The sequence below is a fragment of the Acinonyx jubatus genome, chromosome D4 (assembly GCF_027475565.1).
Source record: "Acinonyx jubatus isolate Ajub_Pintada_27869175 chromosome D4, VMU_Ajub_asm_v1.0, whole genome shotgun sequence".
Classification (NCBI taxonomy): Eukaryota; Metazoa; Chordata; class Mammalia; order Carnivora; family Felidae; genus Acinonyx; species Acinonyx jubatus.
In genome coordinates, this window is record NC_069391.1 from 12,632,321 (window position 1) to 12,660,065 (window position 27,745).

General features: G+C 39.3%; 2 protein-coding genes across 4 annotated transcripts in view; both read left to right on the top strand.

Moving 5' to 3' along the window:
- Positions 1-27,745, top strand: part of LOC106965928 (olfactory receptor 1L8-like) — a 412,015-nt gene that overhangs the window by 293,683 nt on the left and 90,587 nt on the right. The gene's annotated exons all lie outside the window — the stretch shown is intronic.
- On the top strand, positions 16,663-20,012 carry LOC106965939 (olfactory receptor 1J1-like). The gene is made up of 2 exons (XM_015062023.2): positions 16,663-17,575; positions 19,996-20,012. The coding sequence occupies exons 1-2, from the start codon at positions 16,663-16,665 to the stop codon at positions 20,010-20,012; spliced, it is 930 nt and encodes a 309-aa protein (XP_014917509.2).

A 27,745-nucleotide genomic window follows, 5' to 3' on the forward strand; every position in this document is an offset into this window, starting at 1 on the left:
TGTCTCTCCCACATTTCCAACTTCTCCCTTACTCCCACCTCTCTCACTTTTGCTGACTTCTCTGTTCCAACTTCCTTGGAAAGACACATTTTCAGGGTCACTTGCATGGCTCAGTTGGTTGAGTGTCTGACTTCAGCTCAGGTTATGATCTCATAGTTCGGTTCATGAGTTTGAGATCACATCAGGCTCTCTGCTGTCAGCGCAGAGCCCACTTTGGACGCTCTGCGTCCCTCTCTCTCTCTCTCTCTGTGCCCCTTTTCTCTGCCTCTCTCTCTGTCAAAAATAAATAAACATTTAAAAAAAATACACATTTTCATTTACATCACTTAGGCTTCTTCTCCTTGGTGATTTTGGGTTTCCTGGGATTTCATGTCATGTTGAGAAAGCAAAGATCAGGCTGACTCCCAGCAAGTATTTCATGCAAATTTATTTATAGTTTATTTTCTGCTGTCAACACATATAGGGTTGTGTTGATGCAACAGCATTTTAAATTATATACACAGTATATATTTTTGAATATGCTTCCTTTCCTCCCTATGCAACATAATAACATCCTGTAATGAAAAATTAGGACTATTGTCAAAAGATGCCAAAAAAGTAAGTTTTTAGCTCATATCCCAAGTATTTATATCCCTCTTGGTTGTTCCTGTCATCTTACAAGCCCTGCTAGTCAGTTGTGGTAAGCAGAAATAATAACCCCCAGAGATGTCCACATCCTAATGCCTAGAACTTGGGGACATGGTATGGTACATGATAAGGGAGAATTAGGTGTGCATGGAATTAAGGTTTCTAATCAGCTAACTCTGAAATGAGATTATCCTGGGTTATATGAGTGGGCCCAATGTAATCACATAACCTTAAACGTAGAAGAGGGAAGCAGAAGAATCAGTCAGGGAGTGATTTTATAATGTTATGCCACTGGCATAGAAAATGGGGAATGGGGTCATGAGCCAAGGAATGAAAATGGCCTCTAAAAACTGGACAAAAATACATAAACACATAAATAAATAAACAAAACACGCAAACTGGACAAGGCAAGGAAACAAATTCTCCCCTAGAGCCTCACTAAGGAATGCCAGCATTTCAGACTTCTGACCTCCAGAACTGTAGGATAATAAATGTGTGGGTTTTTGAAGCCACTGCATTTGTGGTAATCTGTTAGAGCAGTAATAGGAAACTGATACACCAATATTGCAGTAATATCCAAATACTCTGGTTATCTGGGTACCGGTATGTAACAAAATTCATATGTCCTTCCCAGCTTCCACCTGGTATTCAACAAAATGAAGCAATAGCTTCACAAAGCTAATGCCTACCTAACATGTAAGGATATGAGGTTATTATCTCATTAGAGGCATTTGTCATTAATCACAAAGATGACTCTAAAACACCCTCTCCCACATTCATCAACTGGACTATGTCAGGATCTAAAGCAAGTGGAAATTCCTCCAAAGACTTCTTCCCCATATCTCTTTATCTCTCGGTTCATTTTTGGCTTTTTTATTTTCTTTCTCTTTCTGTATGACCCTTCACTTTATCTTTCTCTGTCATTTTCTCCTTCCTTCTCTATCACTTCTCATTCTCTTTGTTTCTGTCTCTCTGTTCTTCTGTCACTCCATGTCTCCCCACCCTCTCTCATTTTCTCTTTTTTATTCTCTCTTCTCCATGCCAGAATCAGCTTCCTGATTCTTCCTCTTACACACACACATATAAACTCATATATGCTGAGAAAACATACCCATTGTATCCCCAGTACTGACCTTGCCTGCAGTTATGATCCAGAGTTTGGTAAGTAAATGTTCCCTGAGATTGTCTCTTTAGGGTACCTAAATATCATCTTCCAAGGTCCTAGAAATTTATTGGGCATCAAAAAGAAAAGCTACATGCTCAGACTGTCACTCCCATCTACCAGCCCTGAATCTATGAATTTAGTAGTATAACTAGCCAAGGAGAGAACCTGAGGGGATAGGAAGAAGATGTTATAATTTCCAGTTCAAAACATCCATCAGACTTGCTTAACTGCCCAATTTTTCCCTTGATTCCCCTAGGAAAGATGTCCTGTAGCAGGGATGTTAGTGCTGGGAAACTTAGAGAATGAGCCCCCAGGGAAAGGCTCTCAAGGCACCTTCAGTCTCCCTTCTGTTACATCCTCTGCTTTAATCACATTTTGACATAAGGTAAACACCAGAGAGGTTCAAAAAAGAGAGAGAGAAATTACTAGATCCAACCAGGTCCAGACAGAAAGCCAAATAACACAATGGCCTCTGAGAATTTAGGTAGAACTATCTCCTACACAAAGAGATCTTGGGCTATGACTACCAAGTAACCCAAAGAAAATGTCTGTGTGTTTCTTCTTTCTGGTGATTACTATGAAATACAAAGTGGGGAGAGACAGCAATAATCACTTTTTTTGTGTGTGGAGATTTTAGTACTTCCTTGAAAACTTAGGGTTGGTTACATCAAATAGAAATAGTTTTCAAGGAAGAAAGAAAAGAAAGGAAGGAGAGAGGAAGGGAGGGAGGGAGGGAGGAAGGGAGGAAATATAACCCACAAAGGAAATGAACTTGCAAATAGGAAAAAATGTTGACACACACACAACCCAGAAAAATTGACTCGACGTTTAAAAGTTTCAGGTTCTTTGAAACTGACCTTTGAAGATAATAATCATTTATTGTGGCATTAGTGATTCTTGGGAATAAGGTAAATGACACTCAAATAGTATTTATACCTTGAGATAATAATCTTTGAGGGTTTATTTTGGCTTTTTGATATCTGGGTTTAGGACATGGTAGATACAGCAGAGCTTTTATCTGGGCAAGTTTCTTTCTAGCTCTGATGATCTTATATTACTGCTGCATATGGTATGGTACATGATAAGGGAGAATTAGGTGTGCATGGAATTAAGGTTGCTAATCAGCTGACTTTGAAATGAGATTATCCTGGATTATCTGGGTGGGCCCAATGTAATCACTCTGATGATCTTATATTACTGCCACAACTTCGTGTACCCTGGAGCAGAGGGACTCAGGAGAATGTTAACTCAGAATTGTTGAAGACCAACAGCATTCTAGGCAAAATTCAGAGAAAAAAAGTGACCAGAATATTGGCAGTAGCAGCTTAGCAAACTCAAAGTGGACCATAAGATAGATTGGCTATAGGCACTGGACTCCCTGGGAGGGACACAGCAGACACCTGGTGCACTGGAGAGGGAAAATCTATGGTGGGGCAAGTTGGTAGATCCAACAGACAACAGTACTTGAGTACAGGATTTAGGGAGCTCACGTACTGGAACAGGAAGCTATGTAAGCATCGGTACCAACAAGAGTGATGGCAAGACACAGACAAAGCTATGTGAGGTGGTTTGGGACAGATTGAAATATGGTGAGCAGAATGAAGATACCTTAGATTGATATCCAATGTGCTATAGACAGAAAGACCTGTGGCAGCTAGCATAGCATAGAAGACAATAGAACAGCTTACACTTGGGTGGATGAAAGACAAAAGTAACTGAAAAGCAAAGGACAAGTTATTGTACTTCTCTCAGGACATTGTAGAGCTCTTCAGATTTTGGGGACAACACATACCATACCTGGAATACTTCTTTGACTGATTTGTCAAATGACTTGTTAGACTGCCAATTTCAAGTGGGATCTAAAGCAATAGAAGGCTCTGAAGCTGATTCAGGCTATGGTACAGGGGACTCTACTAATTGGATCATCTAAGTTGGCAGAACCCATGGTGCTGGAGGTATCCATGGTAGATAATGGCACCACATGGAGCCTCTGGCAAGCGCCACTAGAAGAATTGCAATGCAATGTTTCTAGAGCCAGGAGCTGCTGGGCAAGCTGCTGGGCTTGCATAGAGACTGAGTGTTTAACCATAGGCCATGATATGACTAGAGCTAAGTATTGCCAGGCACAAAAAGTCATAATGTCAGATAGATACAACAGCAAATTTGGCATTAGAAAACAAAAATAAATTTCAGAAACAGATGGCCCAGATCCTCATATCATCTGTTTTATTGCTGTCTCTCCCTCAGTTCACGCCTATGGCCACCATCTTGAAACATCTGTAGCAAGACAGGAGTGGATCTGAGCAGTGCAGGAGGTGAATGTACTCTGCCAAGTTTCTACTCATAACCATTTATCTTACCATTTCAGTTTACTCTGACTAGAACGTAAACCACCAGTATTTTTATTTCTTTGGGGACTTTTTCTGGACTCGAGCTCCGCTGGTCTATAAATGCAACAGGCTGGAAATGCCAGAAAATGAACACTCGCTCTCCTCCACAACTACACCCCAGAGCCCCAAGATAAATACTGATAGGAGTTGGTACACAAATACCCCAGCTCACTCTCCTTTAGGGTGAGAAAATCCAAGGTGTGTTGGAGCCCAATGTTTCTCCAATGGAATTAGCTTCAATTACCCAGATGACAATTGCATTGATAGATGTCCTTTATTTATAGCCTACTTTCCCTGCCTTACTTTCTCACCCTCCTATTGCTGTTTCCTTCGATCCCCAAATAAACTACTTGTCCTTAATTCTTGTTCCAGAGATATCTTGTAGATGAATCCAAGTGAAACAATCTCCTGTAATATAATAATTATTTCCTATTCTTGACTATTTGTTAGAAAACAACATCCCTTCAGGCATGGAGTTTTGTGAGTTCTTTATAGATTTTGGATACTAGCCCTTTATCCGATATGTCATTTGCAAATATCTTTTCCCATTCCGTCTGTTGCCTTTTAGTTTTGTTGATTGTTTCCTTTGCAGTGCAGAAGATTTTTATCTTGATGAGGTCCCAATAGTTCATTTTTGCTTTTAATTCCCTTGCTTTTGGGGATGTGTCAAGTAAGAAATTGCTGCGGCTGAGGTCAGAGAGGTTTTTTCCTGCTTTCTCCTCTAGGGTTTTGATGGTTTCCTGTCTCACATTCAGGTCCTTCATCCATTTTGAGTTTATTTTTGTGAATGGTGTAAGAAAGTGGTCTAGTTTCATTCTTCTGCATGTTGCTGTCCAGTTCTCCCAGCACCATTTGTTAAAGACACTGTCTTTTCTCCTTTGGATATTCTTTCTTGCTTTGTCAAAGATTAGTTGGCCATATTTTTGTGGGTCCAATTCTGGAGTCCCTATTCTATCCATTGGTCTCTGTGTCTGTTTTTGTGCCAATACCATGCTGTCTTGATGATTACAGCCTTGTAGTAGAGGCTAAAGTCTGGGATTGTGATGCCTCCCCCTTTGGTCTTCCTCTTCAATATTACTTTGGCTATTCAGGGTCTTTTGTGGTTCCATACAAATTTTAAGATTGCTTGTTCTAGCTTCGAGAAGAATGCTGGTGTAATTTTTATTGGGATTGCACTGAATGTGTAGATTGCTTTGGATAGTATTGACATTTTAACTATTTATTCTTCCAATCCATGAGCACGGAATGTTTTTCCATTTCTTTGTATCTTCTTCAGTTTCCTTCATGAGCTTTCTATAGTTTTCAGCATACAGATCTTTTTTATCTTTGGTTAGGTTTATTCCTAGGTATTTTGTGATTCTTGGTGCAATTGTGAGGTGGGATCAGTTTCTTTATTTGTCTTTCTGTTGCTTTATTATTACTGTATAAGAATGCAACTGATTTCTGTACATTAATTTTGTATCTGCGACTTTGCTGAATTCATGTATCAGTTCTAGCAGACTTTTGGTGGAGTCTATCATGTTTTCCATGTATAGTATCATGTCATCTGCAAAAAGCGAAAGCTTGACTTCATCTTTGCCAATTTTGATGCCTTTGATTTCCTTTTGTTGTCTGATTGCTGATTCTAGAACTTCCAACACAATGTTAAACAACAGCGGTGAGAGTGGACATCCCTGTCCTGTTCCTGATCTCAGGGGAAAAGCAGTAATCCGGTGAAGAAATGGGGAAAGACATGAATAGACACTTCTCCAAGGAAGACATCCAGGTGGCCAATAGGCACATGAAAAGATGCTCAACATCACTCTTCATCAGGGAAATACAAATCAAAACCACATTCAGATACCACCTCACGCCAGTCAGAGTTGCTAAAATGAACAAATCAGGAGACTATAGATGCTGGAGAGGATGTGGAGAAACGAGAACACTCTTGCACTGTTGGTGGGAATGCAAACTGGTGCAGCTTCTCTGGAAAACAGTGTGGAGTTTCCTCAAAAAATTAAAAACAAATCTACCCTATGACCCAGCAGTAGCACTGCTAGGAATTTACCCAGCGGATACAGGAGTGCTGATGCGTAGGGGCACTTGTATCCCAATGTTTATAGCAGCACTTTCAACCTTAGCCAAATTATGGAAAGAGCCTAAATGTCCATCAATTGTTGAATGGATAAAGAAGATGTGGTTTATATATACAATGGAATACTACTTGGCAATGAGAAAGAAAGAAATATGCCCATTGTAGCACCGTGGATGAAACTGGAGAGTGTTATGCTAAGTGAAATAAGTCATACAGAGAAAGACAGATGCCATATGTTTTCACTCTTATGTGGATCCTGAGAAACTTAACTGAAGATCCTGGGGGAGGGTAAGGGGAAAAAAAGTTACAGAGAGGGAAGGAGGCAAAACATAAGAAACTCTTAAAAACTGAGAATAAACTGAGGGTTGATGGGGGGATGGGAGGGAGGGGAAAGTGGGTGATGGGGCATTGAGGAGGGTACCTTTTGGGATGAGCACTGGGTGTTGTATGGAAACCAATTTGACATAAATTTTATATAAAAAATGAATATTAAAAAAGGAAAAAGAAAGCAACATCCCTAACTTTACTGTGATTCAGTAAGTATTTTTTAAGTGGATCTGCATGTGCCCAGTACTAATGAATAAAAATTCAGGGATAAATCCGACAAAGACCTTGATTTCTTCCCTCTCTGCACATGTATTTAGAAAGGCTGAAGCCCCATAGAGCAGTGGGATATAAACTGTTTGCTAGTGGCAATACGCATTTACTTCTTGCCTGTAGGTTGTTTTTAGTATAGGGACTGTTTGTTCCCTGAGGCAGCAGGAACTTGTCCTTTGGCTGTTTCATGCCTTGATTTTCAGAGTCCTGTGTAATGGATAGGGGTGGGGAAAAGAGCAATCAAACACAGCAATGGTGCTTTTAAGAGCAATTGCCTTCTCTTCTCAAAGTTTGTCAGCCCTTCGATTTTTCTTCCTAGGCCATGAGATTCAGCAACAGTTCAGAAGACTCTAATATTTTCATTGCTTATAAAATAAATGCATGATTATGTAAATGTTATGGCAGAGAAATATTTCTAAAATACATACGTGCACTGCAAAGGAAACAATCAACAAAACTAAAGGCAACTGACAGAATGGGGAAAGTTATTTGCAAATGACATATCAGATAAAGAATTAGTATCCAAAATCTATAAAGAACTTACTAAACTCAACACCTGAAAAACAAATAATCCAGTGAAGAAATGGGCAGAAGACATGAATAGACACTTTTCTAAAGAAGACATCCAGATGGCCAACAGACACATGAAAAGATGCTCAACATCACTCATCATCAGGGAAGTACAAATCAAAACCACATTGAGATACCATCTCACACCAGACAGAGTGACTAAAACTAACAACTAAGGAAACAACAGATGCTGGGGAGGATATGGAGAAATGGGAACCCTCTTACACTGTTGGTGGGAATGCCAACTGGTGCAGCCACTCTGGAAAACAATGTGGAGGTTCCTCAAAAAATTAAAAACAGAACTACCCTATGACCCAGCAATAGCACTGCTAGGAATTTACCCAAAGGATACAGGAGTGCTGTTTCATAGGGGCACATGTATCCCAATGCTTATAGCAGTGCTATCAACAATAGCCAAATTATGGAAAGAGCCTTAACGTCCATCAACTGATAAATGGATAAAAAGATATGGGTTATATATACAATGGAATACTACTTGGCAACGAGAGGGAATGAAATCCTCTTCAATGCAACAACAGGGATGGAACTGGAGGGTATTATGCCAAGTGAAAGAAGTCAGTCAGAGGAAGACATATCATATGTTTTCACTCATGTGGAACTTGAGAAACTTAACAGAAGACCATGGGGAAACGGAAGGGGAAAAAATAGTTACAAACAGAGAGGAAAGAAGGCAAACCATGAGACTCTTCAATACAGAGAACAAATGGAGGTTAATGGGGGGAGGTGGGGGAGAGGGGAAAGTGGATGATGGGCATTGAGGTGGGCACTTGTTGGGATGAGCACTGGGTGTTGTATGTAAGCGATGAATCACGGAAATCTACCCCCAAAACCAAGAGCAATTTATACACTGTATGTTAGCCAACTTGACAATAAATTATATTAAGAAAAATAAAAAATAAAAAAAATACATAAGTGCCTCTATTCCCTATATAATATAGCTTCTGTTAACATTTTGGAGCATATTGTTTCAGGTTTTTAAAATATGATAATCTGCATTTTTCCATAGCATTGGAATCATGCCTCTGTACAGTTTTTCTATTATGCTCTTTAAAAATTATATCATAAGCTTTTCATAAACATCATTGGAATGGCTATGTAATATTACTTCCAATGGGTCTGTAGTATAGTTGCCTTAACTCTTCCGTTTTGGTTGGAAACTGGACTGTAACTACTTATCTTTTTGAATTATACTGTAATTAGATATCTTTCTGATCCAACTCTGAAGAAAGCTTTTTCAAAGTGCTTGAAAAAGTACTGGGCATAGAGTAGAAACTGTCACATGTCAAAACCTACACCACCAACTACCAAACTCTAATGACTCTTATTTTGTGACAGATTTTGGTACCTAGATCCGTTTACTTCACCTCTCCAAATAAGCTGTCAACTGGGTGCCTTCAGCATCTGCATGAATGAATTACTCAAAAACGTGACTTTTTTTATTCTTTGAGCTCATCTTTAAATGATCTTGATGTCTATTGCACTTTAGCCAGTCTCTTCCCACCGCCATATTAGGAAGACTTGGAACTGCTTTACCTATCAAATATTAAATTTGAACATTGAATTCTTTGCTGTATTTCCCCTCTACCCATTACTTAGAATCATTGACTCATAAATCTACCCAGTCTCTGTTCCTACCCATTTTTCTCCCAAATTTCTTTTGTCTTCATTCTGTTACCTCTCCATGATTGATCTCATGTTTTCTGAGTCTCCTACAAATATGCCCAAGGCTTTGCCTCAGTGGCTTTCCAACCTACCCATCTAACAAAGCTTCTTTGTTGGATCAATACAACTAGCCACCTTCTGGACTTCACACTTTCCATTTATTACTCAATTTATTGTAATCTAGATTCTGTCCCCTACACTCACTGACAATACATCACCAAAATCCTTCTTATTCCTAAATTCAGTGGGTGATTTTCAACGCTTACCCTTCTCTTCTCTTAGCTTCTGCGGTCCCACACTTTTTCCTTCTATGTCTCTGGTTGTTTGATGCCCTTTGGGGACACTATTTCTCTGTTATTTCCTTGATTGTCAGTGTTCACTATGGTCTGTCTTCAGCCCTGTTCTCTTCCCTTCCATCACTTTTCTTTCCCTCTCTCCCCACTCCGTCCCTCTTTCTCTCTTCTCTAATCTTGAATTTTTTTTATCTGGAATGTATTTTTATTAAAATAGATTAATGACCATATAAATTATATTGTAATACATTTTAGAATAAGCTTTAGGATACAAGTACATGATGTTTAATGTTTGTGGAAATCATCCTATAGAATAAGAGTATGTATGTGAAATGAGTTTTTTTTAATTTAATTTTTTATTTTTTTTTTTGAAATTTACATCCATATTAGTTAGTATATAGTGCAACAATGATTTCAAGAGTATATTCCTTAGTGCCCCTTACCCATTTAACCCATCCCCCCTCCCACAATCCCTCCAGTAACTCTCAGTTTGTTCTCCATATTTATGAGTCTCTTCTGTTTTGTCCCCCTCCCTGTTTTTATATTATTTTTGTTTCCCTTCCCTTATGTTCATCTGTTTTGTCTCTTAAAGTCCTCATATGAGTGAAGTCATATGATTTTTGTCTTTCCCTGACTGACTAATTTCACTTAGCATAATACCCTCCAGTTCCATCCACGTAGTTGCAAATGGCAAGATTTCATTCTTTTTGATTGCTGAGTAATACTCCTTTGTGTGTGTGTGTGTGTGTGTGTGTGTGTGTGTGTGTGTGTATGTATACATATATATATATATATATACATACACACACACACACACACACACACACACACACACACCACATCTTTATCCATCGATGTCATCCATTTGGCTCTTTCCATACTTTGGCTACTGTTGATAGTGCTGCTATAAACATGGGGGTGCATGTGTCCCTTCGAAACAGCACACCTATATCCCTTGGATAAATGCCTAGTTGTGCAATTGCTGGGTCGTAGGTTAGTTCTATTTTTAGTTTTTTGAGGAACCTCCATATTGTTTTCCAGAGTGCCTGCACCAACTTGCATTCCCACCAACAAGGCAAAAGAGATCCTCTTTCTCCGCATCCTCACCCACATCTGTTGTTGCCTGAGTTGTTAATGCTAGCCATTCTGACAGGTGTAAGGTGGTATCTCATTGTGGTTTTGATTTGCATTTCCCTGATGATGAGTGATGTTGAGCATCTTTTCATGTGTCGGTTGGCCATCTGGATGTCTTCCTTGGAGAAGTGTCTATTCGTGTCTTTTGCCCATTTCTTCACTGGATTATTTGTTTTTCGGGTGTTGAGTTTAATAAGTTCTTTATAGATTTTGGATACTAACCCTTTATCTGATATTTCATTTGCAAATATCTTCTCCCATTCTGTCAGTTGCCTTTTAGTTTTGCTGATTGTTTCCTTCTCTGTGCAGAAGCTTTTTATTTTGATGAGGTCTCACTAGTTCATTTTTGCTTTTGTTTCCCTTGCCTCCAGAGACGTGTTGAGTAAGAAGTTGCTGCAGTCAAGATCAAAGAGGTTTTTCCTGCTTTCTCCTTGAGGATTTTGATGGCTTCCTGTCTTACATTGAGGTCTTTAATCCATTTTGAGTTTATTTTTGTGTATGGTGTAAGAAAGTGGTCCAGGTTCATTCTTCTGCAGGTCGCTGTCCAGTTTTCCCAGCACCACTTGCTGAAGAGACTGTCTTTATTCCATTGGATATTCTTTCTTGCTTTGTCAAAGATTAGTTGGTCATACGTTTGTGTGTCCATTTCTGGGTTCTCTGTTCTGTTCCATTGATCTGAGTGTTGGTTCTTGTGCCAGTACCATACTGTCTTGATGATTACAGCTTTGTAGTATAGCTTGAAGTCTGGGATTGTGATGCCTCCTGCTTTGGTTTTCTTTTGCAAGATTGCTTTGGCTATTCGGGGTCTTTCTAATCTTGAATTTTTTTCCTCAACTCTTCTTATTCTTTTCATTGCTTTTTAGGCAATCTCATGCTTTTGTATATTGACATCCCATGAATTTCAATCTCGAAAACATATCCACCTCCCGCTGAATTTCTGACCCATAGGTACTTCACACTCAGTGTGTTAAAAACTTCTCAAGTATGTTTTTCTTTATATGTCCTATATCTTAGTAAGTAACTCAGCTATACAACCTGCTGTCCAAGCCACAAATTTAGAGAGGTTTTAAACACCTTCATTTTCTTAATTTTCTATAGTCTATCAAAATCAATTCACATTAGAATTACCGTATTTTTTAGATTCTGACCCTGAAGGAGACTTAAATCCATGTAGTTTTCTCCAACTCCATTGTCTCTCTTAGATAGACTTTCATAACCTCCCATCTAACCAGCTGTGACCACTTTGTAACTAGTCTCCTTGCTTCTGGCCTTGCATCCCATCACTTCATCCTTGCCTTTCCAGCATCCCCTCCAGCTGCTGCAAACACATGCTTACTATCCATTCTTCACCTATTGTGATATTTTTTAATATGACATGGTCAATATTCTTATCAAATTCTTCCATGGCTCTTACTTTGTTTTTGGATAAAGTGTAGATTGTTCATCATGTCTTCCAAGGTTCTGCATGACTGATTCACGCCTGCTAATTTCTTAAGCCTCATCCTGAACCTCTTCTCCTTGTTGAAGCATATATTTCAGCTAATCTAATTTCCCTGATAATAGTTTCCCAAACGTGTCATCTCTCTTTTCTGCAGGTTGTCTCCTCTTCCTTTGTTTTTTTTTTTTTCTTCTCCCTCCAAAATGCTCTGTCTCTATGCTGTCCATGTCACCTTTTGCTTGTTTGAATTGTCTTGGGTCTCTGCTGACTAGTAACTTCCCAAAGCCTACCTTGCTGGACCTGTTAAATTTGGGTCTGATACCCCTCCTCTGTGCTTCTGTGGCACTCAACACTCACCTTCATTACAACATTTGACACAGTGTTCTGTCTGTCCTGCCCCGTAGATTGGGAGCTCTTAAGAGAAAAAACAACAACTGTGTTTTCAAATCTTTACTCACCGTATCTCATAAAATTCTTGCCACATAGGAGTTGCACAACATTTTTATGAATAAATAAATGAATTATTGAAAAAATTGAGTAAAATGCTATCCATTCCACTTGATTCTGTGTCTCTTTTCTAATTTTGACAATCTGCATGGAATAGGTTTCTAAAGACTTCTCACACTCATGGTTAAAAAGTGTATTTTGAACACTGAGCATATGCCAACTATTATGTGTCATAACTGGCCAAAAAAAAAAATTCTGCATGCATTTACATGTTTCAAAAAAAACCACCTTTTTCTTTTTTCAAAAGAAAAAAATCTCTATTTCTGAGAAACATAAGCCTAACTATTCCTTGATAAATGTTTTTATTTCCCAGGGACTAGTAGCAACTCTCTTCCAATTTCCAGATTAAATGTGATAAGGAAGGAGTCCATATGATACAGAGCCTGCTATTATAAGAGAGGTGTCATGGTGGACTGGAACTAGACTTTAGGTTTGAAGTTAATGTGGTTGAGTTTCAATCCTCATTTGGCCATTTTTTGAGCCACTCTCAAATACAATAAAGTGGGGGAAAATGCTATCTACTTCAAGAATTATTTAAAGCGTTAAATGAGCTTAGGGATGTGAAAATTCTTTAAAAATAAATGAATCCACAAATGAATCCTTATTTATATTCCCAAAGGAGTTGACTACCTTGAGTATCTGGCAAAAGCACATCTCCACTGGGAATGGCTAAGGGAAATGCAGTAATTATTCCCAAATTGTCCAACACCAGATATCTGTGGCTTTGGTCCCCTGGTTCTCAACCTGGCTAATAAAAATGTTGTTGCCTTGGATCTGGTAAAAAAGAGAGAGAGAGAGAGAGAGAGAGAGAGAGAGAGAGAGAGAGAGAGAGAATACCTCCTTCTCACTTGAGGGATGAGCTTGTGCCTTTTTTTCCTGTGCCAAATCTAAATCTTCTGGAGAGAAAATGAAAAATTAGTTCACATCCTGGAGCTGACAGTCTTTGAATTTATCACTCTGGAGCTCGGTGAGGGTAGGGCTTATACACTTCATTCCCCAATAAATGTGTGTGTGGGGATGGGTGGGTTTGTGTGTGAGTGGTCTACTACAGAAATCTACTTTTGCCAAGCACTTTAATAATTTTGTTGTGTCATCTTAAATAACTTACGTGAATATAATAATTATAATTCCTTGGAGGTTTGTACTTTCTTTGTAGGAAAATGTTATCTCTTACAGTTTTGCTGAATATATGGCATGCATTTAAACAATGAGCAAAGCTTCCCAGGTTAGAAAAAATAATAATGTAATCTGCATTGTTTTGCAAATAGTTTTAAATATGCCTACATACAATTTTCTGTTATGTTCCAGTATTCAAAAATTATATCATAAGCTTTTTGTGAACTCATTTTACTGGCTATTTGGTATTACTTCCAATGGATGTTTACCACGTTGCCTTAACTTTTTTCACTTACTGATAGAAATTAGGTATTCTATGAAAAACATTGACCAATATCTGATCTGCTTTTGTCCTGGAGCCCTAAGAAATTCACTCTATGATGGGTTATCTTTGTAGATACTGTAGCTGGTATTCTAGTCTATTTGCTTTTGATCCTCTGATTAAGGACTGAGGCAATACATCCATCCAAAGGCTTGGGGAAATTACATATCCCACCTTATCCTTAATGAGGAGCACATATCCAGATGTCTTTTTTTCATCAAACCATGCTCTGCTAGAGGCAATAGAGCATGATGGTTAGGAACATAGGTTTGAAATCAGATAAATCTGGAATTTAATGATCTGTCCATAACTTTCATTCTGAATGATTTTAGGCAAACTACTTACACTCTCCAAGCCCTAGTTTCCAACTAGTTAAATGAGAATAATGCCCTTTTTGTGGTCCTTTTAGGCTGAGATGATATAAAGTACATGTCACAGTAACTGACATATTATTATTCACACAATAAATATGTGATTAATGAATGATTGCTATAATAATATTATTATTAATATTACCATCTAGACACATATCTTGAAGCCATAGATTTCCATTAATCTTCAAGCCTCCTGATTTGCTTCCTAAAATTCTTGAGTGCTCTCAGACAGCAAGTACTGTCCTACTCAAGGATGTAATTAATGAAGGCATGTAATATAGTATGAACAAATAGTCTTTGCAGCTATAGAGACCTGGGATCTAGTCTCAGATTTACCAAATACTAGTGCTATGTAACATCAGACAAGTTTCATCACTGAGTTCCAGTGTTCTTTTCTCTAAAATGAGGATCTGGATGTCTATGCTGAAAGGTTGTGGGAAGAAATGAACAGTATTTGAAAAGCACCTGGTGCACATTAGGTGCTCAATCAGATTTTATTAACAATGTGACTATTTTTAGCCTTATAGCAGCCAAATTGCAAAGATGGTAAATTTGTTCTGTGTCTGCGACCTCTACTTTCATTCTGCCTGTAATCTCCAACCCTCTCCCCTCCTCATTTTGTCTGAGGAGGTCAGTGCTCTTGTTCTGCCATCCAAACCTGGTCCCCGAATATGAATGGTTCCCAGCCAGCCCATCTCACTGAGAGGGTTGGCCATAGGGCTTTCTTGTCCAGGAATATTTACTTTAGTCGGGAACTTAAAACCTTTTATCTCTTGCTGAAAGAATTTCGAGTACCAGCAGACTATTGAGTGTGATATTTTGGATGGGGATATGGAAGTCTCAATGTTGGTCTGGAAATCACACTACATAGGTATAGTTTTGCATGTTCCCCCAAGAAAAACTGACCTAGATGATTTGAAAAATTTCAAGTAAATTAGAGAGAGTGTTCCATCACTCATTTTCCACAATCCATGAAGACTGTGGGGTCAGGGTTGGGTCCAAAGTGCTGGAATCTGTGCATAAAGATCTGCCTCTAGAACTAAGTAGTCAACTACCTTTCACCTATTTCTGGGAGACCTAATGGAAAAGCATTCATAAATAATCTGATTTGATATCTGGTTCCAGACATTCTGGGGAGCCAATTAACTACTTTGCTGTTGCCATTGAAAGTTATCATTCGACATGAATTTTCACATACTGGATTAAACTGGTTCATGACTACACTCTTCTTTTCACTCATATGGGGTTGGGGGAACCAGGACTGGTGGAACATGGTTGCCTTCTAAATCTGGTTGGCAAAGCAATGGTGAGGCCAAGTCCTCATAAACTCATCTGTTTCTAGGCTCTCTATTTTCATCCACTGTTTTATTAGTTTATCTTTGTAAAAGTACATTTTTTGTTGCAGTCAATATACTTTTACAATAATCTTTGAAATGTTATAGTGAATCCCTGCCTTTTCTTTTAAAAAATATGTAGGTATTGTGATAAATATTGATTTGGGTTAGGAAATCAATCTCTTACAGGATATTTTGGAGACACTGAAAAGATAATTCCTTTTAAAAATTATTTTTAGATTTTTATTGTGCTTTGTTAAATGTGATGCTATGTGGCAGCTAAATAACACTGGATTCCAGGATTATTAGGATGAAACCCGGATCTTGAACAAGACCTGTTGTAAGTTTCTTAAGAGGCTGCTGTGATTAATTTACTGGATGTGACATCTTTCACTTGAACAACAAATTTCTATTATTCTATGATAGATTTTGGGTCTACAGCCAAGGAACAAATCAATAATCATGGAATGTGTCCAGAAGTAGAGGATGCAGAATTAAACAGATCACAACACACAAAATTATGAAGGGCAATGAGATTTCTAATGTCAAGTAATTTGTTTTGCTCCCAGAGAACAAACTCTGGAGTCACAATGTTTGGGTCCAAATCCCAGCTGGTAATCTTCTACCTCAGTGATTGTGACACTGTCTGCCTCAGCTAGCCCATCTGAAAAGAGGAAATAACAATGGTACCTACCTAGCTCATATATGTAAGACTATTGAATCAGTTGCTACATGTAGCTATTCACACCGTGCATAAGGACAACATTCAATAAATATTAACTGTTAGTATTGTCATTTGCAGAGACTGGCACCAAATTGAGAAAAAAAAGTAAGTGGTTGTATATCCTAAAGGTACACATCTTCTACATTTATCCAGCAAAATATGCCTAAAATGTAAGAAAATATAAATGCAAACCTTCCCTAAATCAAAAGAACATCTCTACTATACTATGCCACAATGATCACTTTTTTATCCAGAAACATTCCACCTTCTCTTTTCAACTTTCCCCACCCGTCCCCTTCAGCTGATGTACCAGTATGAGGAGGGAGAACCAGAGCACCGTGTCCGAGTTTCTCCTCCTGGGGCTCCCCATCCGGCCAGAGCAACAGGCCATGTTCTTCGCCCTGTTCCTGGGCATGTACCTGACCACGGTGCTGGGGAACCTGCTCATCATCCTGCTCATCAGGCTGGACTCTCGCCTCCACACCCCCATGTACTTCTTCCTCAGCCACTTGGCCTTCACTGATGTTTCCTTTTCATCTGTCACTGTCCCAAAGATGCTGATGAACATGCATGCTAAGTACAAATCCATCTCCTATGCAGGATGCATTTCACAGACATATTTCTTCATATTTTGCGCTGATTTAGACAGTTTCTTGATCACTTCAATGGCCTATGACAGGTATGTGGCCATCTGTCACCCTCTGCATTATAGCATCGTCATGAGTCAGAGCATCTGTGTCATGCTAGTGGCTGGATCCTGGGTCATTGCTTGTGCTTGTGCTCTTTTGCATACCCTTCTTCTAGCTCAGCTGTCCTTCTGTGCTGACCACACCGTCCCCCACTTCTTCTGTGACCTTGCTGCCTTGCTCAAATTGTCCTGCTCAGACACTTCCCTCAACCAATTGGTGATCTTTACTGCAGGATTAACAGCCATTATGCTTCCATTCTTATGCATTGTGGTTTCTTACGGCCATATTGGGGCCACCATCCTCCGGGTTCCTTCTAGCAAGGGCATCTGCAAAGCCTTGTCCACTTGTGGATCACATCTCTCAGTAGTGACTCTCTATTATGGGGCAATTATTGGCCTATATTTTCTTCCTTCATCCAACAACACCAATAACAAAAACCTAATTGCTTCCTTGATGTACACAGTGGTCACCCCCATGTTGAACCCTTTCATTTACAGCCTGAGAAATAAAGACATGAAAGGGGCCTTGAGAAAAATCTTGAGTAATAAAACATATTCTTCCACCTGATACTTACTTTTCTTTTAAAATATACATATTATCTTATTTCTTCAATTACACATAAACACAAATTATTGTAAATATAGCTCTCCTGTCTTCCTTCCACACTGTCACTGAGAAATGCTTTGCTGACATTATCCTTACATCTGTTGGGGAGAATAGTAAAATTAGATGTACTTTATAGGACTTACTTTGTTCTTTTCTTGGATGATGGGATTGGAAAATACTTTGAAGATGCTGTATCTCTTTGGCTGGTATCATCAAATGGGAGCTATCAGGGCTGGACTTTCCCCAGATTTTCAGATTATTATAAAATATATTTGGTCTTTTATGCATCAATTTCTAAGGAATTTTCCATTTTGGTGATGATATGTCTCCTTCACTCAGACATCCGGGTGTTCAGGGACCTTGAGCCCTTCTAGAACTTCCAAGAAGAACATAGTAAATTTTACTTTCCTTACATAGTAATTAACACACTGCTTGCTTGTCCTTCAGGAATACAGACCACATATTCTTTCTTTCCAAACACACACAGGTATTCAGAAACAAAATAAATGTCACCTCAGTTGTCTCAGACACTGGTTTAAGAGCCTAATCTATGCATTAGGGTCATCTAATTTAATTCTGACAACAACCCTAAGAGATATTTTGAGAAAACTCATGCTCAAAGAGATACTTTGAACAGAAGAACATAAGGGAAGGGAAGCAAAAATAATATAAAAACAGGGAGGGGACAAAACATAAGAGACTCTTAAATATGGAGAACAAACAGAGGGTTACTGGAGGGGTTGTGGGAGGGGCGATGAGCTAAATGGGTAAGGGGCATTAAGGAATCTGAAATCATTGTTGCACTATATGCTAACTAACTTGGATATAATTTTTTTTAATTTAAGAAAGAGATACTTTTAGAAAGCTCATGTTCAAAAGCATCTTAACATCACAGTTAGTGAAGTAAGATTTGAATCTCGGCTGTCTGACTCCAGAGTGATTCAGCATGGCAAGGAATGTAATTGTTTATATGGAATGCTGTGTCTTGGGGGGAAACAATTAGTGTGAGAGAATATGAAAGACTTCCCAGGGAAGGTGTTGCTTTACCTGAGACTTAACAAATCAGAATTATCCAAACACACAAAGCTCTATCTTGTCCTGGCAATGACAAGAAGAGGGAATAGCATGTACAGGATATTAAACTGGAAGTTTCAGCTGAGGTACCAAGATTCCATAGACTCCAGATGCCAAAGTGAGTTGTAACACACAAAATGAAGATGTTTATAGGAAATGCCCAGTACTCAGTTTCATAACTCATTAGCCTCTTAACCCGGATATGGATCTAAAAAGTGCTAAGAGCTAGAGATGAGAGGTTCTCATAAAGTGATGGTGGGTTTTTTTTAGAAGGCTGCACAGTGAACCCCAAATTCTCACAACTGAGAAGAGGGTGCTTTCCTCCTCACTTCAAGCTTACTGGCAGAAGCTTGAAAAGAACCATTTAGAGAGTCTTATATATCTCTCTCATTTGGATGAGAATGATAGCAATAGGAAAAATGAAATAGGGAAAGAGGGGGAATTGAATTATGAAATAGAATTATGTTTTGGGGAAATACCCTTCACTTCTTTTCACGGTGGGTCAATAAAAGCAAAAATGTTTCCTGCCTGTGGAATCACTATGCTGTATGCCCGAAACTAATGTAACATAATTTGTCAATTATACTTCAATTAAGAAAAAGTTTCCTATGGACTATAGGTGAGTTATGTGAGAGAGAAAACTGATGTGAAGCCATTTTCATGTCTCCCCAAGAAAACCCATGACCAAGTCTAGGAAACTTGAAGAGAGAAGAAGAGATCTGTAGGGAGTGCACAACCACAAAACCAGAAGCTCTGAGGGGAAACAATTACAGGAAGAAATATACTTTTGTTATATCACAGAGGATGTGTGTGAAGGCAGCCTGGGAGACTCTGAATGTCTGCTGGCCCAGAAGGGACAAGAGAATGAGTCTGTTCTAACCATCATCCAGGTCAAAAGAAGTCAAAACCTTTTTAATATGGTAGCAACCAAAGGAGCATATTACTGTCACCCTTTGTTCATTCTTTCTTTCAAGCTTTATCCCAGAGGGTGAATTCAGCAACTGCAACTAGATTTCAGAAAAATGATGGGGTGGGGGTCGGGGGGGGGGAGATAATCTACCATTATGACTCCTTTCAGAACTTCAGATTCTTACCTGCCTGAATCCAATGAGGAAATTTTTTTTTAATTTTAATTTTATTTTTTAATTTACATCCAAATTAGTTAGCATATAGTGCAACAATGATTTCAGGAGTAGATTCCTTAATGCCCCTTACCCATTTAGCCCATTCCCCCTCCCATAACCCCTCCAGGAAATTTAACTATAGAATTGAGACATGTTTGTGGTAGAAAGTAATCCTTACCCTTTTTAATATCTAAAGGTTAGAAAAGAATTTATGGGATCCATAAGAGTTTTTATTCAGCAGAGGAGAAAAACAACCCTCAAATAAATGAAATTTCAAAGAATAGCAGAAAAAAAATGTCACTTCCTGAGTAGTAGGTATTCAACATCCCAGGTATTAAGTGTGATATACTGAATTATTGTTTGAAAGAATATTTACTCCTTCCTCCTCACTTCTATAGCAGGAATACATTTTTGCACTCCACTGATGTTACTTACACTGGTCCTTGTGATATAAAGGCTTTTTTGTACCCCTGTATACCAGTTACAGTTGCCACAAAAAAATGCTGGGTGACAAATGGCCACAATAGCCCAGCAGTATTCACCGACAAGCATTTATGCTACTTATCAATCTGAAGGTTGGTTGGGGCTTGGCTGATCTAGCTTAGGATGGTAGTTTTTTCTGGACTCGGCTGATCTCACTGGTGCTTCTGTGGCTCATTGCACGTTCGCTGATCTAAAGTGGACTCATGTAGGGTGGCTCTGTCCCATGCATCCCTCATCCTATTCTGGGACTTGCATATGGACACTTTCAGACTCTTACTCAACCCCCCTTTCTTCTCCTTATGCCATATACTAACTAGACTGTTGCTAACTTTGCATTAACACCTACTTCTAAGCTTTTCCTGAATTGCAGTGGCAAGGCTAGAAGCTACATTTTCCAGGTTTTTCTTTTCTGTATTGTTCATGTTTAATGTCTTCCAATGAGAGGAACTCATGAGAAGTTTAGAAGGCAAGAGAAGAAACCATTATTCTCTGGAGGTAATTATAGCCAGAAATATGGGTAGATACAAGCTTCACAGTAGTTTCCCATTGAGCTAAGAGCCACCTGCATTACGCATCAGACCAAGACATTTTGAGGAGTTTTTCAGTGATTCTTGAGATTTGCAGCCACTGCCCACTAATCTTTTGAAACCATCTATTTTACTCAGGCTGAAATCTTTAGTTTTGGGCTTTTTAGTTTTCAAGTGCAAGTTCCCTGACCTCTGTTCCTCACCTCTTGCAACAGTTGTATAAGCAAGAACTTTTGTTTTTCTCTCCTGAACAAATTCTTACTGATACACTTTCACTTAAAATTTACCCCTTATTGACCTGTATCTTTTTTTTTTTTTTGGAGTGCAGATTAAATTACCTAATTGATACTTTCATTTACAGCCAAGGACATCTATTGCAGAGTAGTAGAGACAGAATGAACTCTTCAAATATTAATTAATTTTTAAAACTTCATTATTAACATGGAGACACATTGAAATGAATCTACTTCAAACAACACTAAAAACAATCAACTCTATGTATTCAAGGACTTTCAAGGAATGAATACAAAGTTTTAAATTTTTATTTTATTTTTAAATATGAAATTTATTGTCAAATTGGTTTCCATACAACACACAGTGCTCATCCCAAAAGGTGCCTTCCTCAATACCCATCACCCACCCTCCCTCCCTCCAACCCCCCATCAACCCTCAGTTTGTTCTCAGTTTTTAAGAGTCTCTTATGTTTTGGCTCCCTCCCACTCTAACCTTTTTTTTTTCCTTCCCCTCCCCCAGGATCTTCTGTTAAGTTTCTCAGGATCCACATAAGAGTGAAAACATATGGTATCTGTCTTTCTCTGTATGACTTATTTCACTTAGCATAACACTCTCCAGTTCCATCCACATTGCTACAAAAGGCCATATTTCATTCTTTCTCATTGCCACATAGTACTCCATTGTGTATATAAACCACAATTTCTTTATCCATTCATCAGTTGGTGGACATTTAGGCTCTTTCCATAATTTGGCTATTGTGGAAAGTACTGCTATGAACATCAGAGAACAAGTGCCCCTATGCATCAGCACTCCTGTATCCCTTGGGTAAATTCCTAGCAGTGCTACTGCTTGGTCATAGGGTAGATCTATTTTTAATTTGGGGGGGGGGGGGGACCTCCACACTGTTTTCCAGAGCAGCTGCACCAATTTGCATTCCCACCAACAGTGCAAGAGGGTTCCTGTTTCTCCACATCCTTGCCAGCATCTATAGTCTCCTCGTTTGTTCCTTTTAGCCACTCTGACTGGCGGGAGGTGGTATCTGAGTGTGGTTTTGATTTGTATTTGCCTGATGAGGAGAGACGTTGAGAATCTTTTCATGTGCCTGTTGGCCATCCGGATGTCTTTTTTAGAGAAGTGTCTATTCATGTTTTCTGCCCATTTCTTCACTGGATTATTTGTTTTTCAGGTGTGGAGTTTGGTGAGCTCTTTATAGATTTTGGATACTAGCCCTTTGTCCGATATGTCATTTGCAAACGTCTTTTCCCATTCCGTTGGTTGCCTTTTGGTTTTGTTGATTTTTTCCTTTGCAGTGCAGAAGCTTTTATCTTGATGAGGTCCCAATAGTTCATTTTTGCTTTTAATTCCCTTGCCTTTGGGGATGTGTCAAGTAAGAAATTGCTGCGGCTGAGGTCAGAGAGGTTTTTTCCTGCTTTCTCCTCTAGGGTTTTGATGGTTTCCTGTCTCACATTCAGGTCCTTTATCCATTTTGAGTTTATTTTTGTGAATGGTGTAAGAAGGTGGTCCAGTTTCATTCTTCTGCATGTTACTGTCCAGTTCTCCCAGCACCATTTGTTGAAGAGACAGTCTTTTTTCCATTGGATGTTCTTTCCTGCTTTGTCAAAGATGAGTTGGCCATACATTTGTGGGTCTAGTTCTAGGGTTTCTATTCTATTCCATTGGTCTCTGGGCCTGTTTTTGTGCCAATACCATGCTGTCTTGATGATGACAGCTTTGTAGTAGAGGCTAAAGTCTGGAATTGTGATGCCTCCCCCTTTGGTCTTCTCTTCAAAATTACTTTGGCTATTCAGGGCCTTTTGTAGTTCCATACAAATTTTAGGATTGCTTGTTCTAGCTTCAAGAAGAATGCTGGTGCAATTTTGATTGGGATTGCATTGAATGTGTAGATAGCTTTGGGTAGTATTGATATTTTAACAATATTTATTCTTCCAATCCATGAGCACAGAATGTTTTTTCATTTCTTTATATCTTCTTCAATTTCCCTCATAAGCTTTCTATAGTTTTCAGCATACAGATCTTTTACATCTTTGGTTAGGTTTATTCCTAGGAATTTTGTGATTCTTGGTGCAATTGTGAATGGGATCAGTTTCTTTATTTGTCTTTCTGTTGTTTTATTATTAGTGTATAAGAATGCAACTGATTTCTGTACATTGATTTTGTATCCTGCACCTTTGCTGAATTCATGTATCAGTTCTAGCAGACTTTCGGTAGAGGTTATTGGGTTTTCCATGTATAATATGTCATCTGCAAAAAGTGAAACTTGACTTCATTGCCAATTTTTATGCCTTTGATTTTCTTTTGTTGTCTGATTGCTGATGCTAGAACTTCTAACACTATATTAAACAACAGCAGTGAGAGTGGACATCCCTGTCGTGTTCCTGATCTCAGGGAGGAAGCTCAGTTTTTCCCCATTGAGGTTGATATTAGCTGTGGGCTTTTCATAAATGGCTTTGATGATGTTTAAGTATGTTCCTTCTATCCCGACTGTCTCAAAGGTTTTTATTAAGAAAGGGTGCTGAATTTTGTCAAATGCTTTTTCTGCATCAATGGACAGGATCATATAGTTCTTATCTTTTCTTTTAATAATGCGATGTATCGCATTGATTGATTTGCAAAAGTTGAACCAGCCCTGCAGCCCAGGAATGAATCCCACTTGATCATGGTGGATAATTCTTTTAATATGCTGTTGAATTTGATCTGCTAGTATCTTATTGAGAATTTTTGCATCCATATTCATCAGGGATATTGGCCTGTAGGTCTCTTTTTTGCTGGGTCTCTGGTTTCGGAATCAAAGGAATGCTGGCTTCATAGAATGAGTCTGGAAGTTTTCCTTCCCTTTCTATTTTTTGTAACAGCTTGAGAAGGATAGGTATTATCTCTGCTTTAAATGTCTGGTAGAATTCCCCTGGGAAGCCATCTGGTCCTGGACTCTTATTTGTTGGGAGATTTTTGATAACTGATTCAATTTCTTTGCTGGTTATGGGTCTGTTTAAGTTTTCTATTTATTCTGTTTGAGTTTTGGGAGTGGGTGGGTGCTTAGGAATTTGTCTATTTCTTCCAGGTTGTCCAGTTTGTTGGTATATAATTGTTCATAGTATTCCCTGATAATTGCTTGTATTTCTGAGGGATTGGTTGTCATAATTCCATTTTCATTCGTGATTTTATCTATTTGGGTCATCTCCCTTTTCTTTTTGAGAAGTCTGTCTAGAGGTTTATCAATTTTGTTTATTTTTCAAAAAACCAACTCTTGGTTTCATTGATCTGCTCTCCAGTTTTTTTAGATTCTATATTGTTTATTTCCGCTCTGTTCTTTATTGTTTTTCTTCTGCTGCTTGCTTGTTTTTCTTCTGCTGCCCTGTGTCTAGATGATCTATCCATTGTTGTAAGTGGGGTATTAAAGTCCCCTGCAATTACCACATTCTTATCAATAATGTTGCTTATATTTGTGATTGATTGTTTTATATATTTGGGGGCTCCGGTATTCAGCGCATAGACATTTATAATTGTTAGCTCTTCTTGATGGATAGACCCTGTAATTATTATATAATGCCCTTCTTCATCTCTTGTTACAGCCTTTAATTGAAAGTCTAGTTTGTCTGATATAAGTATGGCTACTCCAGCTTTCTTTTGACTTCCAGTGGCATGATAGATAGTTCTCCATCCCGTCACTTTCAATCTGAAGGTGTCCTCAGGTCTAAAATGAGTCTCTTGTAGACAGCAAATAGATGGGTCTTGTTTTTTTTATCCATTCTGATACCCTATGTCTTTTGGTTGGAGCATTTAGTCCATTTACATTCAGTGTTATTATAGAAAGATAGGGGTTTAGAGTCATTGTGATGTCTGTAGGTTTCATGCTTGCAGTGATGTCTCTGGTACTTTATGGTCCTTGCAACATTTCACTCACAGAATCCCCCTTAGGACCTCTTGTAGGGCTGGTTTAGTGGTAATGAATTCCTCTAGTTTTTGTTTGTATGGGAAAACCTTTATCTCTCCTTCTATTCTGAATGACAGACCTGCTGGATAAAGGATTCTTGGATGCATATTTTTTCTGTTTATCACATTGAAGATTTCCTGCCATTCCTTTCTGGCCTGCCAAGTTTCAGTAGATAGGTCTGCCACTAGTCTTATTGGTCTCCCTTTATATGTTAGAGCATGTTTATCCCTAGCTGCTTTCAGAATTTTCTCTTTGTCCTTGTATTTTGCCAGTTTCACTATGATATGTTGTGCAGAAGATCAATTCAAGTTATGTCTGAAGGGAGTTCTCCCTGCCTGTTGGATTTCAATGCCTTTTTCCTTCCCCAGATCAGGGAAGTTCTCAGCTATGATTTGTTCAAGTACACCTTCAGCCCCCTTCTCTCTCTCTTCCTCTTCTGGGCTTCCTATTATATAGATATTGTTCCATTTCATTTTATCACTTAGTTCTCTAACTCTCCCCTCATACTCCTGGATTTTTTTTTTATCTCTCTTTTTCTCAGCTTCCTCTTTTTCCATAATTTTATCTTCTAATTCACCTATTCTCTCCTCTGCCTCTTCAATCCGAGCTGTGGTCGCCTGTATTTTATTTTGTGCCTCATTTATTGCATTTTTAGCTCCTCGTGACTATTTCTTAGTCCCTTGATCTCTATAGCAATAGCTTCTCTTCTGTCCTCTATACTGTTTTCAAGCCCAGCGATTAATTTCATGACTATTATTCTAAATTCTTGTTCCGTTATATTGCTTAAATTGTTTTTGATCAATTCATTAGCTGTTGCTACTTCCTGGAGTTTCTTTTGAGGACGATTCTCCCATTTCATTATTTTGGATAGTTCCTGGCATCGCGTGGAACTGCAGAGCACTTCCCCTGTGCTGTCTGGAGTAACTTGTGTTGGTGGGCGGGGCCGCAGTCAGACCAGATGTCTGCCCCCAGCCCACCACTGAGGCCACAGTCAGACTGGTGTGTACCTTATCTTCCCCTCTCCCAGGGGCAGGACTCACTGTGGAGTGGTTTGGCTCCTGTCTGGGCTATTTGCACACTACCAGGCTTCTGGTGCTGCTTTGATGGGATCTGGCATATTAGCCACGGTGGATCTGCAAGGTGCACAGGGGTGGGAGTGTCAGCCTTAGCTTGCTCTGCCATAGGTGGCCCCCTGCAGGAGGGGCCGTGCAGCACCGGGAGGGAGGTAAGCAGACCCGTCAGAGGGATGGATCCACAGAAGCACAGCGTTGGGAGTTTGCGCTGTGCAAGCAAGTTCAGTGATGGGAACTGGTTCCCTTTGGGATTTTGGCTGGGGTATGGGCAAGGGAGATGGTGTTTGCCAGTGCCTTTCTTCCCTGCCGAGTTGAGGTCTGTCTTCAGGGGCTCAACAACTCTCCCTCCCGGTGTCCTCTCGCCCTCCCGCTCTCCGAGCAGAGCTCTTGACTTATAACATTCCAGACGTTAAGTCCCGCTGGCTGTCAGAACTCACGCGGTCTGGCCCCTCTGCTTTTGCAAGCCAGACTCGGGAGCTCTGCCTTGCCAGGTGGGCTGGCTGCCTCTCCACTCTCCCGGCTCCCTCCCGCCAGTCCGTGTAGTACACATCACCTCTATGCCCTTCCTGCCCTCTTCCAGGGGCCTCTTGTCTATGCTTGGCTCCAGAGAGTCCATTCTGCTAGTCTTCTGGCGGTTTTCTGGGTTATTTAGGCAGATGTGGGTAGAATCTTAGTGATCATCAGGACGCGGTGAGCCCAGCGTCCTCCTACACCGCCATCTTCCTATTTAAAGTTGTTATGATCTGTCAAGTTTTAAAATTTTATATAAAAATGTAACACATTGTCAAGTATGTGACACTTTAATAAATAAAAAATTTCTTTTTTTTTTTCTTTTTAAAAATCCCCTCACGGAGCGCCTGGGTGGCTCAGTTGGTTAAGCGTCCAACTTTGGCTCAGGTCATGATCTCAAGGCTTGTGAGTTTGAGCCCCGTCAGGCTCTGTGCTGACAGCTCAGAGCCTGGAGCCTCTCAGATTCTGTCTTTCTCTCTCTTTCTGCCCCTCCCCTGCTCACACTCTGTCACTCTCTGTCTCTCAAAAATAAATAAACATTAAAACAATTTTTTTAATCCCCTTGCTCTATGCATTTACCTTTGTCTGCATTAAGCCCCGATCCCTGGCAATGACTGATCTTTTGTTGGCTCTATAGTTTGCCTTCTCCAAAATGTCATTAGTTGGAATCATGTAGTATGTAGCCTTTTCACAATAGTGTCTTTTTTTTCTTTTTTTTTTTTTTGACGTTTATTCATTTTTTGAGAGACAAAGACAGAGCGTGAGTGGGGGAGGGGTGGAGAGAGAAGGAGACACAGAATCCAAAGCAGGCTTCAAGCTCTGAACTGACAGCACAGAGCCCAGTGTGGGGCTCAAACTCACAAACTGTGAAATCATGACCTGAACTGATGTCAGATGTTCAACTGACTGAGCCACCCAGGCGCCCCCACACTGGTTTCTTGGTACAACTACTTTATAGAAGAGTTTAGCAGTAATAGTTGCATAGAATAATGCCTACAAATCCATTAATTCTTCTGAGTATATAATTTACAGAATCTCTTGCATATATGCACTAGATGATGAACAAGAACGCTTGCAGCACCATTGCTCATCATAGCAAAATGCTGAAAACAAACATAATAGCCG